Source organism: Phyllobates terribilis, unplaced genomic scaffold (genome assembly GCF_046119375.1).
Source record: "Phyllobates terribilis strain yellow unplaced genomic scaffold, ASM4611937v1 Scaffold_1__5_contigs__length_1240528914, whole genome shotgun sequence".
Classification (NCBI taxonomy): Eukaryota; Metazoa; Chordata; class Amphibia; order Anura; family Dendrobatidae; genus Phyllobates; species Phyllobates terribilis.
In genome coordinates this window covers 503,410,093-503,428,435 of record NW_027362761.1, presented here as the reverse complement: position 1 = coordinate 503,428,435, position 18,343 = coordinate 503,410,093, and the positions used below count along the sequence as shown (strand labels likewise).

The window sequence follows — 18,343 nt, the reverse complement described above, 5'->3', positions numbered from 1 at the left end:
ACTCACCACCTCTCGTGGCAGCCTGTTCCACTCATTAATCACCCTAACTGTCAAAAAGTTTTTTCTAATATCTAATCTGTGTCTCCTCCCATTTAGTTTCATCCCATTGCTTCTAGTCTTTCCTTGTGCAAATGAGAATAAAGATGATCCTTCTACAATGTGACAGCCCTTGACATATTTGTAGACAGCTATTAAGTCTCCTCTCAGTCTTCTTTTTTGCAAGCTAAACATTCCCAAATCCTGCAACCGTTCCTCATAGGACATGGTTTGCAGACCAGTCACCATTCTGGTCGCTCTTCTCTGAACTTGCTCCAGTTTGTCTATGTCTTTTTTTAAAATGTGGTGCCCAAAACTGTACACAGTATTCCAGATGAGGTCTGACCAAAGAGGAGTAAAGACCGATAATGACTTCACGTGATCTAGACTGTATGCTTCTGTTAATACATCCCAGAATTGTATTTGCCTTTTTTGCTGCTGCATCACACTGTTGACTCATGTTCAGTCTATGATCTATTAGTATACCTAAGTCTTTTTCACATGTACTGTTGCTTAGCTCTATTCCTCCCATTCTGTATATGCTTTTTTCATTTTTATTGCCCAGATGTAGTACTTTGCATTTTTCCCTGTTAAAAACCATTCTGTTGGTTGCTGCCCACTGCTCCAGTTTATTTAGGTCTTGTTGAATCCCCTCTCTCTCTTCTCTAGTATTAGCTATCCCTCCTAGCTTTGTGTCATCAGCAAATTTAATCAGTTTACCCTCAATTCCTTTATCTAAATCATTGATAAAGATGTTGAACAATACAGGTCCCAGGTCGGAGCCCTGTGGTACCCCACTTGAGACATTCATCCAGCTGGATGTGAAGCCATTTACAACCACCCTTTGAGTTCGATCACTAAGCCAGTTATGAATCCACCTAACGGTTGCCTGGTCCATTGCATACTTGGTCATTTTTTCAATAAGGATGGTGTGAGATACTTTGTCAAATGCTTTGCTGAAGTCAAGATATACTATATCTACAGCATTTCCCTGATCCACCCAGTCAGTGATTCTGTCATAGAAGGAAATTAAGTTAGTCTGACATGACTTGTTAGTTACAAACCCATGCTGACTCTGGTTAATCACTTCATTCTTATCCATGTACTTACATACATGTTGTTTAATAATTTGTTCAAAGATCTTTCCTGGTATAGAAGTCAGACTCACCGGCCTATAGTTCCCTGGGTCCACCTTCTTCCCCTTTTTGAAGATAGGAACAACATTTGCTCTTCTCCAGTCTTCTGGGACTTCTCCTGTTCTCCAAGAATTTTCAAAGATTATGGAGAGTGGTTCTAAAATTTCTTCTACGATCTCCTTCAGTACTCTGGGGTGTAATTCATCTGGACCTGGAGACTTGAACTCATTTATGTTAGCTAAATATTCCCTCACAATCTTTCTGTTTACAGATAACTTGGATTCCTCTATTCCTTTAAAAGGACAGTGAAGATCAGTTGATGTTACATTTTCTTTCTGAGAGAAAACAGATGCAAAATAGGAATTAAAAAGTTCGGCCTTCTCAACATCCTCTTTTACCATTTCTCCATTTTCATCCTGTAAAAATCCTATAGCATCTTTGACTTTTCTTTTACTTTTGACATACCCCCAAAATCCTTTTTTATTGCTTTTGACATCTCTTGCAAGCCTTAATTCATTGTCAGCTTTAGCTAACATGATACGTGCCCTGCAGGATCTGCAGACTGCATTATAATCTTCTTTAGATATGCCTCCCTCTTTCCATTTAATAAACATTTCTTTCTTTCTTTTTAGCATGTGTTTAAGTTCTGTGTTCATCCATCCTGGTTTCCTTAAATGCTTCCCATTCTTCCTACTTTTCGGGATTGTTAACGATTGTGCTTTGAGAATCTCATTTTTAAAAATTTCCCATCCTTCCTGGACATTTTTGTCCTTAAGGACATCCAGCCATTGGATCCCTCCTATTCTCTTTCTGAGTCTCTTAAAATCTGCCTTTTTAAAATCTAACCTTGAGGTTTGAGTCTGCACATGTCTTCCTCCTCTAGTTATCCAAAATTCTATAATAGCATGATCGCTGCCTCCTAGGGTCCCAGCCACCTTTACCTCCTCAACCATTTCCTCCCTGTTTATAAGGATTAGATCCAAAGTAGCAGATCCCCTTGTTTTCTCCCCTACATTTTGGAAGATAAAGTTGTCAGCAAGAGAGGATAAGAATTTGCTTGACCTGTTAGTTTTACTTGAGAGAGATTCCCAACAAATGTCTGGATAGTTGAAATCTCCCATGACCACTACATCATATTTTTTGGAGAACTTGGTCATTTGATACATAAAGAGTTCATCCATATCTTCAGCTTGCCCAGGTGGCCTGTAGTAAATGCCTACAATGGTGTACTTTCCGTTGTTCTCTCCTTGTATTCTTACCCAAACAGTTTCCACAGAACTCCCAGTCTCTGAAGCTTCAATCTCTGCGCAGATATACGCTTTTCAAACATACAGTGCGACACCTCCTCCTCGTTTATCAAGTCTGTTTCTTGCAAATAAGTTGTATCCTTTTAGCCTTTTATTCCAATCATGTGTATCGTCCCACCAAGTTTCAGTGATTCCAATGACATCATATTCCTTTTCCTGCGTTAGTAGTTCCAATTCTCCTTGTTTGTTGCCCATGCTTTGTGCATTTGTATAAAAACATTTTAGTTTGTGATTGGTTTCTCTTCCTCCCATATTTTTATTATTTAAATTGTTTTGTCTTTGTTCTTCCTTTCCACTTCCAGTAGCAGAGATCTCAATAGTATTTGTCAGCTGTATGGCTTTTTCTGGCCTTTTGCTTCCCTTCCCACATTGTTCTAGTTTAAAGCTCTCCTGATGAGTGTAGCAAGGCGACTTCCAAATACATGTTTTCCAGTCTTCGTAAGGTGCACCCCATCTCTAGCAAGTAGTCCATCGTATAGGTAATTCATTCCGTGATCCAGAAATCCAAATCCTTGTTGACGGCACCATCGACGTAGCCAGTTGTTCACCTGTAGAATCTTATTCCACCTCATTGTTCCATGGCCATCCACTGGGAGGATGGATGAGAAGACCACCTGCGCTCCCAATTCTTTCACTTTCTTGCCTAAGTCTTCAAAGTCACTGCAGATGGTTTCCAGGTCCTTTCTTGCGGTATCATTTGTCCCCACATGTATTAGCAGGAATGGATAGTGATCTGTAGGTCTGAAGAGTCTTGATATCCTGTCAGACACATCTTTAATTTTTGCTCCTGGAAGACAACACATTTCTCTGGAGGTTATATCTGGTCTGCAGATAGCGGCCTCTGTTCCTCTTAACAGGGAATCCCCCATGACCACCACTCTCCGTTTTTTCTTCACAACATTCTTCTTTTTCCATCCAGGAGGATTCTGAGGGCTTACAAGGGTATTCATTGCTGGCAAAGTCTTATTTTGCTGTATTTCTTCATGGTTCTCCTGCGTGAGAGCCTGGTACTGGTTCCTGAGCAGTATGGGTGCTGACTGCCTCTCGATCCTCCTGCTTCTGTGGGTCACATGCTTCCATTCCTCTGTTTCATCAGGTGCAGTTCGAATTTCTTCTCTTTCTGAATCATGAAGAGATAATTCTGCTCTGTCTAAGAACTCTTCACCTTCCTTAATGATTTTCAAGGTAGTTAACCTCTCTTCTAGATTTCGCAACTTTTCCTCCAACAGGGACACAAGCTTGCATTTCTGGCATGTGAAGTTTGGCTTTTCCACTGGCAAGTCTGTGAACATGTAGCAGGATATGCAGCTCACCAAATGGCTCCTGGACTCTTCCATGTTCTTACTGTTAATGTTCTGAAAACAGTGAAAAAAGCTTCAAAATGCCGGCGCGTGGTTTACCGATGTCCTCTTTTCAGCTCCAACAGCCAAAATCCAGTGTTCTTTGAGCTCGCGGAGACTCTTCACTTACCCCAAAATGCAGTGGGAATATGCAAATTATCTCCTCAGGACTCCTCCCCTGGTTCCCCATCTTCACTTTCAGGACCGATCCTATAGTACCTCAGAGCTTGACTGTAGATGGTGATTTTTTTGTGTGTCTTGGATGAAAGCTGTTCCATCTCCGATACGCCGGACGTCCTGTGGGTTTATGGTGAATCAATGTTTGTAATGTGTTGTCTTTGATGTATATGGTCGTGTCCAGAAGATATATTTGAGACTTTGAGAAGTTGAGTGTGAGTTTGATGTTTGGGTGGAACTTGTTGTGGAAGTAAGAAAATGAACTAAATTCTTCCCTTTTTTTTAATGGAAATATTTCTACCACTCTGCTCTATTTTTATAATTTTTATTTTAATATTTCTACCTCAGTGAAACTGAAAACTCAGATGTTGTTTTATTATTATTATTATTTTTAGAGAATTCAGAGTTTTATAACAGGTACAGACTGTAATCTTTAATAGCCATGGATAGTTAAAACTGCTATCTGTATGGCATATTGCAAAAAAAAAAGCCATCTCAGTAAAGTGAATTATTTTTTTCCTACCATTAATGGGAGTGTACTGCATACAATTTATCCATAAAATTAAAGTTTAAATGACGAGATTTGATTATATAATCCATAATCTGCAAATTTTTTACTTTTGACCAATTTTTTTTTTTTTTTTTGCAAAATCACTTTTTAAAAGTAGAATTCAGTCTAAGGCTAGGGTCAGACAGCCGTAGATTCTATGAGAGAATCAGGCCAATTATGCACTCTAATCAAAGTTTGACCAAAGCGTCAGCATAGTGTGACCGATTTTCTCTGATGAGGAACATTTCTCCATTGTGTCAGTGCGCAGAAATCGGACTCCGATATCATCCGAGTGCAGTCCAATGATTTACACAGACTCTTTCACTTACATGGCCGTGTGTGAATTGATAATCTGATCAACTCTGACATGCTGCAATTTTTTTTTTGACCCACTTGGTCCAAGGAAAAAATTGGTCATGTTGCTTGATCCCATAGAATAACATTGGTCCGAGTGTGATCCAGTGTTTTGTCGAATCGCACTTGGATGGAAAATCCAGTGGTGTGCAACTGACCTTACCTGCCTGTTGTCAAGTGTAATCAGTCTCCAGCAGCCGAAACACCAAGACTGGTTATAAGAAGTCTCTCTGCTTCTGCTCTTCTCTCTTTTTTAAATTGCATGCAGGCAAACAAGAATTGTATTCTTTGTGCTCAGGGCAAGCAAGCCATTCGACAAAGGAAGGAGCAATGCATACTGGGAAGTGAGAAAAGAAATGTCAGTGCCTATAGTGCTGGCAGAATGTAGACAGGGGGAACCATCCTCTAAAAATTAATAGAAAGTTAGAGTATGAAAATTAGGACAGTTCCTGAATATATTAGTCAGTTATGTCAGCCTAAAACAGTTTTAACATGTTGTAGGGCATGTGGGCAGCGAAATCATGCTTTGTTTTAATAAGAGTATGCAGTCCCCTTAGTCATGGCTCTGACGGCTATGAAGATATATTCTAAATTAGTCATCATAGACTCCTGGACTTTAACCATTAACTGAAGAAGCAGATGAGCCTCAAAGAGTCTTATAATTAAAAGTTGTGTTTGTGTCATGGTAATAATTAGCATGTGCAAGGTCGTATTGCTGAATCACTGTCCTAATGTCATAATTGCATTCAGGACAAATTAGATGTTTTAGTGACATTAATTTCAACTCTAATGGAAAATCAGATGGGTGGAGCACAATATTATTATTTGTATTGGTCTGTAACTACTACTCCTAGTGTTGGCATTGCACGTGAATGGGTGGGAAGCTGCCAAGTGTGACTCATGAGACAGACAATTAATTAATTAGCCCAGTACAGTAAAGTATATAGTATACACCAGCCTAGATGGGATGGCTAATTTGTACATAATTCTTATTTCTGTGTCTATGAATAGTCACTTCTAGGCCTCAATGTTTTTTTTTTTAGGTTTCTGTAGCATTTTTGATATATGCTGTGTGATCACAAAGAATTAAGACATTTAATGGATAGGTCAAACTAGGACAATTTCATTTTTAAAGGTGTTGTGTACCCCTGATGTCTACCCCTGATGTATATTTCAGTAATGTCCCAGAATGCGTAAATTAAAGTATAATCACCTTACTGTTCCCCCGACACTCCCTTTCCAGTGCTGCAGAATCCTCTGTCGATCTTTAAATGACAAAGATGAGACCAAAGCAGTGGTAACAACATGTCCGACCAGCCAAAAAAAGCAAGCACAGAGTCCAATGGGGACCCTTGCGGCACTGAAAGAGGAGTGACGGGGGATCAGTTGGGTATACTTTTTTTTTTTTTTAAGCATTCAGGGATGTTTTTGGAACCTAAAAAAAAGGTGTGAACAACCCTTCTAGAATAAAAATTTTTAAACCGGTCTGAGCTATATATTGGTAAGTTGGATCATGAGTCAGAATGTGGAAAAATAGGAGTAATGCTTCATCTCACCTGTAGAGGCGCTGCAGGAAAATGAAACACTTGCTCCTGGATTTTATTATTACAGACTAAAACTGACTACAGAAATATTTTTAACATGACCTGGGCAACATGAATGAAAATTGATATATAGAACAATATATGTGGTCTTTGTCTATATGTTATATATATATTTATATATGTGTGTGTATATATAATATTTTTATTATATATATATATATATATATACACAGTACAGACCAAAAATTTGGACACACCTTCTCATTTAAAGATTTTTCTGTATTTTCATGACTATGAAAATTGTACATTCACACTGAAGGCATCAAAACTATGAATTAACACATGTGGAATTATATACTTAACAAAAAAGTGTGAAACAACTGAAAATATGTCTTATATTCTAGGTTCTTCAAAGTAGCCACCTTTTGCTTTGATGACTGCTTTGCACACTCTTGGCATTCTCTTGATGAGCTTCAAGAGGTAGTCACCAGAAATGGTCTTCCAACAATCTTGAAGGAGTTCCCAGAGATGCTTAGCACTTGTTGGCCCTTTTGCCTTCACTCTGTGGTCCAGCTCACCCCAAACCATCTCGATTGGGTTCAGGTCTGGTGACTGAGGAAGCCAGGTCATGTGGCGTAGCACCTCATCACTCTCCTTCTTGGTGAAATAGCCCTTACACAGCCTGGAGGTGTTTTTGGGGTCATTGTCCTGTTGAAAAATAAATGATGGTCCAACTAAATGCAAACCGGATGGAATAGCATGCCGCTGCAAGATGCTGTGGTAGCCATGTTGGTTCAGTATGCCTTCAATTTTGAATAAATCCCCAACAGTGTCACCAGCAAAGCACCCCCACACCATCACACCTCCTCCTCCATGCTTCATGGTGGGAACCAGGCATGTAGAGTCCATCCGTTCACCTTTTCTGCGTCGCACAAAGACACGGTGGTTGGAACCAAAGATATCAAATTTGGACTCATCAGACCAAAGCACAGATTTCCACTGGTCTAATGTCCATTCCTTGTGTTCTTTAGCCCAAACAAGTCTCTTCTGCTTGTTGCCTGTCCTTAGCAGTGGTTTCCTAGCAGCTATTTTACCATGAAGGCCTGCTGCACAAAGTCTCCTCTTAACAGTTGTTGTAGAGATGTGTCTGCTGCTAGAACTCTGTGTGGCATTGACCTGGTCTCTAATCTGAGCTGCTGTTAACCTGCGATTTCTGAGGCTGGTGACTCGGATAAACTTATCCTCAGAAGCAGAGGTGACTCTTGGTCTTCCTTTCCTGGGGCGGTCCTCATGTGAGCCAGTTTCTTTGTAGCGCTTGATGGTTTTTGCAACTGCACTTGGGGACACTTTCAAAGTTTTCCCAATTTTTCGGACTGACTGACCTTCATTTCTTAAAGTAATGATGGCCACTCGTTTTTCTTTACTTAGCTGCTTTTTTCTTGCCATAATACAAATTCTAACAGTCTATTCAGTAGGACTATCAGCTGTGTATCCACCTGACTTCTGCACAACAAAACTAATGGTCCCAACCCCCTTTATAAGGCAAGATATCCCACTTATTAAACCTGACAAGGCACACCTGTGAAGTGAAAACCATTTCCGGTGACTACCTCTTGAAGCTCATCAAGAGAATGCCAAGAGTGTGCAAAGCAGTCATCAAAGCAAAAGGTGGCTACTTTGAAGAACCTAGAATATAAGACATATTTTCAGTTGTTTCACACTTTTTTTTTAAGTATATCATTCCACATGTGTTAATTCATAGTTTTGATGCCTTCAGTGTGAATGTACAATTTTTATAGTCATGAAAATACAGAAAAATCTTAAAATGAGGTGTGTCCAAACGTTTGGTCGGTACGGTGTGTGTCTATATATATATATATATATATATATATATATATATATATATATATATATATATATATAAAATATTATAATATATTTTTTATAAATAGTCGGGAATGCCTTTCCCTTAGAAAAATCTTTAGTGATGAGGTATTGTGCAAGATTTAGCTGGGGAGAGACAACACCTGTATAAATATGGCATAAATTATGATTTTCTGTTTATTTCTGCCTTCCAATTGTAATTGCTTATATCATAGGGTATGTTCCTAATGTTCACTCCCCACTTGTAGAGTATTTGTGATGTATTTAGACTTTATCTCCATCCTGGCAATGCACGATGCTTGTGAATTAGATTATATTCTGTGTACGAATATTTTGGTCTGTCTTAAGAGTTTACAAACCGAGGTCTTGAGACTTAACAAGCAATTAGAGATAAGAAAGCATAATTCACAGCGTTTGACTAAAGCCAAGTGAATTGCTCCTCCATCTACATTAGTCATTGCAGACACTTGTATATTTAATTAGATGGATCTGCCCGACTCCCTCGGGTTATAGTTTGTCTGTTATGGTTTGAAAGCTAAAGACAATTGGAAAGTTCTCCCCTCGCTGACCGCTGAAGACAGTTACTTCGTTTGGTTTTGACATCTCATACATAATAATAAAGATAAATGGTTTCTGCTGCCTGTTGCAAAGCAACGAAACTAAAATTCATAGCTCTGCACCCAGTGCCTACCAGACATTGAAAATTGGAATAGAAAAGAAGGATAAGACACATGCAGCTAAAATACTAAAATAATATCTCTGGTAAACATCCATTTCATTTGTCCTCTTTTGTTAAAGGGAAAAGTTCTCAAAGGCAGATTAGTTTTTAGTAGTTTGATGTGAACAGCTGCTGAATTTTGGGCCATCCAGAGATATGACCTTTTATTTAAATCTAGTCTTGTTAGCCAAGGAGGCGGGTTTCTCGAGAACACACCCATGAAGAATAGTTGCTGATCACACCCACTTGGCTATAAAGACTAGATTTACCTACAGGGAAGAGGATGTCAAATCTCGGGAATTGAGCGATGCAGGAACACAAGTAATATAATTTTAGATGAACAGTGGCCTTTACAGCAGAGAAAGAAATACATATTTATGGTTAGTGACCTGCCCTCAATAAAGCATGGGCCATATATAACTGGAGGCGTCATTCTACCTTACGCAGATTAGTTATTTAGAGGCTTGGAAATGTGGTAGATTACATCTGTGGCAGCTTTAATGCTTAGTACTGGTTTCTTATTTAACCAAGGGTTGGATGTGCCTTGGGTTTGTATGTTCCCTCTTGTTTCCCTTGTCTTCCTTCTCTGACTCTTCTTTCAATCCAAACACTTAGTGGTAGTTTGACCGCCTGTTTTTACGCCTCCCACTTGCAGTCTATGATGGTCGTCTTAATTGTGTACATTTTAAACTCGTGTGTTTTACTGTTTTTATTCCTTTTTGATCTTTTATAGGCTCAAGAAAGGTCAGAAAGTGGAGAATTGGCCTTTATCAAACAGCTTGCCCAGAAAATCCTTATTGTAATTGCACGACCAGCCCGCTTGTTGGAATGCCTGGTAAGAATGAAAACAATTTCATTAGCGTTTGATCTTTATAGGACTAGGCAGATTAACATGGGGTAAGTTAAGGCCCCCATACATATTAAACGAATATCGGCTATACCCCCAATATTCACGGGTTCGGCCGTCTGTTAATGTGTATGGGGGCGCCGGACGACTACTGATTGGAAGAGATGTCGATCGGGCATGTCCGATTTCACAATGCCGATTGCATTGTTCTTCCTGAGATAAGACAACGGCTGACATGTGAGCTGGCTGCTTTCTCATATAGAGCACAGGAGCGTCGGCTGAGATGGCTGTCAGTCAAACGATTGGCCGAAGAATCGTTTGGCAGCCATCTAATGTGTATCGCCAGCCTTAAACAATGTAAGGCTCAGTGCACATTGCATATTGCGTTAGAGCTTTACTTTTCACATGTATACCAGAGAAGCTCCCGGTATATACACGGACCAAATCCATAAGGCTCCAATTACCTACAAGAAGAAATGAGTTTCCTTTTAACCTTTATGAGGCTGACATGTATTGTCATACTTTTTTTAACTATATAGTAAAGCACAAACTGCACTTTGCGGTACAGAGGGTCACTGCCGGCCCTATGGGTATGTGTGCCACTATATGCTCATGTTTCCAACAAATGGCTCAAATGCAGAGTGCACACTGTCTTCAATATAAGAAACGGTGGCCATTGCTAGAATGTAGCCATTAATTAATAATTCTTTTCTAACCAGTTGAAAAAACAGCTCAATTCGTCCAATAGGATTTGCTTAAAGTTAAACCCGTCACTGGCCATAAATCTAATTTTTTTTAAACCTGGTCTAAATCCCACTGTTATTTTGAATCTGACATTGCTTTTCTATTGTTCCATTACAGAGATTGCCTGTTTGTAAATCTAGGCTTTTTACCAAGTGAGTGTTGTCATCAACTCTTCTTTGTGTATTTTTGAGGGGTCCACCCAATTGACTCCAAAGACTAGAATTACATATAGAGAAGAGGAGGCATTCTGTAAGAAATGGAGACGAGCGAGGAAGAAAAATAACCTCAGATTCAGGAGAACAGAAGGCATTTACACCAGGTTAAAAAAAAAATCAGGCAAATGACAGGTCATCTTTAAAAGTTGTTCTCTGCAGAATGAAAACTCTGAATATTTTCTGCTTTCCTTTGGGATGTATTGCCACGGTGTCTCTTATGATTAATTTGATCTATTGCAAATGTAATTTGATTGCCAAGGATCACTTTGCTGAACATCCCCTTCATCATTTCTAAACTCCTAGATCTTGGAGTTTGTGCGATTTTCTGTTTGTTGACTAGATCTTTTGTATAACTCAGGAATTCGATCCCGAAGAATTTTATTACCTTTTGGAAGCAGCAGAAGGCCACGCCAAAGAGGGCCAAGGTATTAAGACTGACATACCAAGGTATATTATCAGCCAGCTGGGACTGAACAAAGATCCTCTAGAAGGTAGGCAGATCGTGCATTATCCTTATTACATTTCATAAAATCTTATATCAAGCTTTACTTTCTGTGATGCCAATTTGACCATGAACTTTTCATTAGATGCTACCAGGAGGTGGAGATTCCCATGATAACACGTCTATTGCTTCTAGGCATTTTTTTAGAGAATAATGAATTAAACACTACAAATATAGCATTTTATTTAGAATTATTTGAAGTAGGAAGGATTGAAGAATAAAATGAATGGAGTCAGAAAATCAACTACCTTTTAGAAATGGCTAAATTTCCACAAATAGTGAAGTGAGGCAACTAAAAGTGGAGAATTAAACCTGTTGCATTCACACCTGTACGTAAACTGCAAAGGAGCCTCAGTACTCACAAAACATATAAGAACAGTTAAAGGGTTGTCTGATCATATGATATTGACTTGGGATAGAAAGGACATAAGAAATAACAGCATAGCGGAATGCTCCATTTATGATTTATTTATGGTTTATCATGTCCAATATTCACACCATATTAGCTGTTGTGGAGAATGACAACGGTTTGGGTATTACACCCTTCATCAGGCATGAAGAGATGAAGCATTAGACAAAGACTTTGGTATAAACTGCTGGATCAGCAATGTCGTTCTCCAAGAACCAGGGACTGTAGTGAAGCCAGACAACTCGCTAATCTTTTCTTTGCTACAGTCCATGGTCTGTCTCTTAAGGAACCACAAACCAAACCTAGTAGTTTACACCATAGTCTATGTCCTATACTTAAACTCTCTGCCTGATGAAGGGTTGTGTTACGAGTCCGGGTGGTGGACCCTCTGTACTTCTGTGCAAGGAGAGACCAGAGGGGCGTGACTAAGTGCCTACTCGGCCTGACCAAGGTCGCACGGCGGCTCAATCGACTCCTTGAACCAGGGAGGGGACTGAGCAGGGGGACCAGGTGCCACTCTGGGACCGACCTTGTGTGAGAGCATGTGACTCCCACAGGTCAGATGGCAGGAACTGACTGGTACAGCGGATGAGCACGGCAGGAAGGCTGACAGGTGGTCCGGGTAGATAAGCAGGCTGGTTCGGCAGATAGCCAGACGGGTGCTCCGGGTAGGCAAGCTGGCGGGCACGACAGGTAACAGGCAAGTGCTCCAGGTAGGCAGGCTGACGTGCACTACAGGTAACAGACTGGTGCTTCCAGGTTAGCGGGCTGGTGGGCACGGCAGGTAACTGGCAGATGCTCCCAGGTAGACAGGCTGGCGGGCTGAACTGTAGACAGAATGATGAGCAGGTCTGACAGGCAGCGGAACCTGAGGGCTGAAGCAAGTGTTAGCACACAGAACAACAACCTTGCACAGGCACCTCCATTTTGGAGGAGGTGCCTAATATAGGGACAGTCCTCCGGCCATTGGCCGGGGACTCTGTAGGACGCCTTAAGCACAGAGCCCGGGAAGCTGCGTGCGGTGCGCGCCACAGCAGCAGGGGGCGGGAAGACGCTGGACCACGGCGGTGAGGGGAACGGCGTCTCTGCCTGGCAGGAGGCAGAGACGCCGATGCTACAGGTTGCAATACCTCAAACATTGGCATTCTCCACTATGTTTAATGTAGTGTGACTATTGGTCATGAGAAACTATAAATAAATCACTAATGTAGCATTTTGGGTTGCTGTTCTTCCTTATGCGGCTGGTATATTTACTGGAATTAAGTGGTAAGCTTGTAACAAGGACACATTTCACATGTAAAGCGCCATGGAATAAATGGCACTATAATAATAATAATAATTTTCCATCCGTATAACAATTTCGAAGAGTGTATGCTTTCCCAAAGATAGACATCAACATAAAATGATATAGGTCATCAATATAGGATCAGTGGGGGCTGATACCTAGCAGCCCCACCAATCAGCAGTTAGTAGGTGCCAAGAGAATAGAACTGTTCTGCAGTACTTGACAGCAGTCCCTACACAAGAAATGGAGCAAAGTTGAGGTGCTGGGTGTTGGACACCTATTGATTGAATATTGATGATTTTTAGATAGGTTATCAATATCATATGACCAGACAACCCATTTAAGAATATGGAATTGCTATAAGCCATCAAGCTTCCAATAATTTAAAGGTCCTTGTCACTCAAATGATTTATCCATTTTTGTATAGTGCAGTGTTAATACAGTCTGGTTGGGTAGATATCTGGCTTGGTGGTGTGACCATCCATGGTCAGGTTTTGTATTGAGAAATGGCGGACATAGGAACAAGCGGTGGACACCGCGTTCCAGCCACACATCCCTTCTACTTACGGTGACACAGGTCCCAATGACCACTTGAGACACCTCATCTCTTCCCCCTTCATTCCTGATCTCCCCAGCGGTCGGATTACACTTATGAAGGCCATGTTGGCCGAAACATTTGTTATTCTCCTGGACTGCATTAAAAATTATTCTGCTTCAAAGTAACTACATTGAGTGCTGAGGTTTTTTCATACAGGTTTTGCATTGATGGCATGAACCTTGCTAACCTTGTTGCCGCTGTTAGCTTACCTTACAGATGAAGGTGATATATGCGCATAACAACACATGTTCTGAGGGATTTGTGTGTCTTGTGGCAACTGCAATGAGTCTAGTTCTATTACTATTATTTTAGACTGTTGCAATATCTGTGTAATAGAATATAGCCCCTCTGACAAAGTTTAGGAAGTAGCAAAGGAGCTGTATACAGAGCTGTTATCCTGCCTTAGCAGTATTGATAATGAGATGACCCTGCCCAAGTCTACACAGCAAAGCTGACCAATGAGCTGAAGATTCTGGATAAGGATTAAGACTACAGCTACTTCATTTACTTCTTTAAAAAAATCGATACATCATTATGGAAAGTTTTCTAGAGGCCTCATATAAATCTACCCATGATCGATAGAGATGATTTTGTAATGCAGTGAGAGGAGCAGACGTTGGTACGGTACCAGTACCTAATCTTGTGGCTGGAGATATGGATATTTTATGAGCAGCATTAGGATTCGATGTTTGCTGTTAAGCAGAATGACTTTAAAATTCTATCTTTTTTGTTAGCAGCTGAGCAATATTACCTTCAGCTACATGCTGGAAAGAGCGGGGCTTCATCTCTTATCTGCCAAATTGTCACCTCTTTATAATGTTTGCAAATACAGAAGTTGAAGGGTATCCATGCTGGTAGCACAGGATCTGAACCAAGCAGCAGCTGCCTTCATGATGACCAAATATTCCTAATGGAGTAGTCACGCATGAATTACCGGTTGATAATGGCACATGAATAGACAGTGCTTTGAAAGCTGGACCACAACAGATTCATCATCTGCCTGATACCGGTACATTACTCAACTATTCCCCAGAGGGAGATTTTTTTTTCTTCCCCTGTGGTTTTCAAATTGCCGTCTTTTCCTTCTTTTCTTTTTTTCCCTCTTTCTGTAACGCCAGTCTATAGAAATGGATTCAATCAATGACATAAAATAGGCAGATGTTTAATGGTATTTAGATGAGTTTTAAAAATCTCTTCAGGCATTTCAAAATGGTTCCCGGGATTCTTGCTGTAAGTGCTGACTCTGGGATTCATTCCATTAATACCTACTGTTTGCAGATATTATGTGCTTCCAAGATAACTGCAATTGGGCAAGGCTTCTTTTGAAATGGAGTTGTGCTTTTTTTTTGCCTTGTTCGCCGTGACATTAGCTACTTTTGGATGAATTTTCACTAGCAGTTTAAGATATCTGAAGCAGACATAAAAGGATTCATGAAAATGAAATAGTCCTCCTTAAAGGGTAATAATCCGAGAGGCTGGAGGTACAATAAAAGAGAAATGAACTTGCAGTCCTTGGTCCATTCCTTATTGCCCCTTCTTGACCATTTCAATTTTGGTCATTACTGGCACTATTACATTATTTTATTTTTTACTCACGAATAGACCATGCAAGACCAGAAAAACACTCTTCTGGTTAGTTTGTATTATGTTACTTTACAGGAAGTCTGTCAGAAGGATTTCATACCCCAAACTATTATACACATGTAGTTCTTTAAAAAAATAAGTCCAGCAATACCTTTACATGCCAACTCCGTCCCTCTGTTACTGAGAAATCTGCTTTAGGAGGCTGAAAGACTATGGTAGATCTGAAGCTGCTGTCACTCCAGCTCTATTCCCCACCCAGCTCCGCCTCTTCCTACTTGACTAACTGCCTCTACGGAAAAGAAACAATCAGTCAAGCAGGTGGCAGCGCTAGGTCTCTTAAATAATAGAGCTGCAGTGACACACGCTTCAGATCTACCATAGTTCTAAAGCCTCATTTGCATATCAGTTCAAAAGCTGATTTCTCAGTTACGGAGGAACGGACCTGCCATGTAAAGGTATTGCTGGACTAGTCATTGAAAGAGCTACATGCACAAATAGTTTGGGGTGTGAAATTCTCCTGACAGATTCCCTTTAAGGATTTGTCATAAAAATATATATGATTTTCTAAAAAATAGTCTCCCCAATAAGCTGTTATCACCCTAGAATGTGTCATCTGAACATACATACGACATGACATACCTGTAATTCACATAATTGAGTGCCCTTATACTGAATGCACTGGTTAGGTGTAGTAGAGAAGGAGCTGCTCTGCTCTGCTCTGTGACTCAGCATCCCGATATGTAGCACGCAGGTCCCTAGCCAGTGACCTCCCTCTATGACATCCACATGCCCTAACAAGTCAATGAACTGGGATGGTCTTTGTGGCCGTCAGTAGAACATACGCATATTAGAACATGGTTGCCTCAACTACTTACAACACTGAAAAAAGTTTGGTTCCATTTGAAAATTTTACAAATTTTTATGTCTTAAATTTTGAATCATTAACTTTCCAAAATATTGAATTATATACTTTTGTATTTAACTAAAAAAACAGCAACTTATTAAGTATTATATATTATAAAATTTGTCTTCCATATTCTATTGTTTGTGAACTTGTAGCTATTTGTGAAGAGTTTGTATATAATTAGTTTATGTATAATGTGGTTTAAATGTTTTTGTTTTTTCTTTTTGTCGCAATTTTAGAAATAGCCCTACTGGCAAATTATGACAGTGGAACAGCGGAGACACCAGAGACGGATGAATCTGCCAGTGTAAGTATCATATACAGTTTTTTGGATCTATTTATTTTTTCTTACATTTCAAAATTATATATAACCAGCTTTTTGGGATGGATTCGTCATTGTTTTTGCGCTTTTTTTTCTAGAGTAAAAATGATTCTAATTGTTACTTTTTTTTATTCTCGCTTTTCATCATTTAATTTGTGCCTTTTTGTTCACTACTCATAAACCCACTTCTGAATTATTATATTTCCCCATGTAAAATAAAAACCACCTATACTGGCCTCCAGTGCGGCACCGTTTCAGCGATGTTGACGCCGGGTCTCTGGTATATTGTCACGAGAGTCCTGCAGTCAATCAGCGGCATTTAATGGGCCGCTTCATTATCACTTCCTTATGCCGAAACAAACATTTGGAGGAAGTCAGAACTGCTGCTGCTCTCTTACTTCCTCCGAATGTCAGTTTCACCTGATGGAAGTAAATGAAGCTGCCCATTGACTTAACTTGTTTTTTTTTTCAGTTCCACAATGTGAGTGTGGTCTTATGGGTTAACCAGATTTATTTAGCCTAATTTATCAGTTGTGACTTCCCAAATACAAATATATATATACTAGCTATTGAACCCTTTCTACGCCCGGGTGGCGAGCATTTTTATTGGTATATGGTCTCCCATGTTGGTATGTGCTGCCCCCCTCCTGGTATTTGTGCTGCCCCCACCATCCTATCCCGGTATGCGTGTCACCCCTCATCCCCAATCCCGGTATGCGTGTCACCCCTCATCCCCAATCCCGGTATGCGTGTCACCCCTCATCCGCAATCCCGGTATGCGTGTCACCCCTCATCCCCAATCCCGGTATGCGTGTCACCCCTCATCCCCAATCCCGGTATGCGTGTCACCCCTCATCCCCAATCCCGGTATGCGTGTCACCCCTCATCCCCAATCCCGGTATGCGTGGCACCCCTCATCCCCAATCCTGGTATGCGTGGCACCCCTCATCCCCAATCCTGGTATGCGTGGCACCCCTCATCCCCAATCCTGGTATGCGTGGCACCCCTCATCCCCTATTCTGGTATGCGTGGCACCCCTCATCCCTAATCCTGGTATGCATGGCACCCCTCAACCCCAATCCTGGTATGCATGTCACCCCTCATCCCCAATCCCTATTCTGGTATGCATGGCTCCCCTAATCCCGGTATGCGTGGCTCCCCTCATCCCTATTCTGGTATGCATGGCTCCCCTAATCCCGGTATGCGTGGCACCCCTCACCCCCCCACTATACACACATCCCCCAAAAAATAGACAGTTATACTCACCTTTCTTCTCTGTACTCCAGCGCTGCAGCGTCCTGTTCTGCCGGAGGCCGGGGGAGGAGTGCGGCGACAGAGCACCGCGCTGTCCGGCGCCATTTTGCTGAAGACACACTGTAAATGTGTCTTCAGTAAAATGGCACCGGATAGCGCTATGCGCACACGCCGATCCAACGTCTCACTCCGCCCCCGGTCTCCGCTGAAGAGAGTCGCCACGGCAACTCTCTTCCCGGTCAGGTAAGTATGTAAGTATGGCGCCGGAGATCGCAGTGTGCGTTCAGTGCCTAGGCATACCGCAATCTCCGACGCCATACACCTCCTCTTACCTGTAACGGCTGGATGCGGTTTTCTGTCTGGAGCCAGACTGCGCGTCACGCATGTTCAGTCTATCGAGGCTTCGGACAGAGATGCGCATCCCCGGTTATATTATAGATTATTGCACAGTTCAAGACCAAAATTACAATATTTTAAAGCACCGCAGCAGCATTTATTTCCACTGCAGTGCTGGAGTGGTGCTACTAATGTAAGTTCCCTGACCCTAGTTATACTCTTACCAGCCGCCGCCTTCAGTTCTTCCCGACGCCGCTCCGGTCCCATGCCTCCATCTTATGACTGCAACTTCTGACT

General features: G+C 41.1%; 1 protein-coding gene across 14 annotated transcripts in view; it reads left to right on the top strand.

Moving 5' to 3' along the window:
• MAST4 (microtubule associated serine/threonine kinase family member 4) overlaps positions 1-18,343 on the top strand; it is a 548,534-nt gene that overhangs the window by 459,115 nt on the left and 71,076 nt on the right. For all 14 annotated transcript variants that reach the window (XM_073680217.1, XM_073680208.1, XM_073680206.1 and 11 more), the window contains 3 exons: positions 9,780-9,881; positions 11,211-11,343; positions 16,374-16,441. In XM_073680217.1, the coding sequence (XP_073536318.1) occupies positions 9,780-9,881; positions 11,211-11,343; positions 16,374-16,441 (303 nt within the window). The remainder of the gene's footprint in view (positions 1-9,779; positions 9,882-11,210; positions 11,344-16,373; positions 16,442-18,343) is intronic.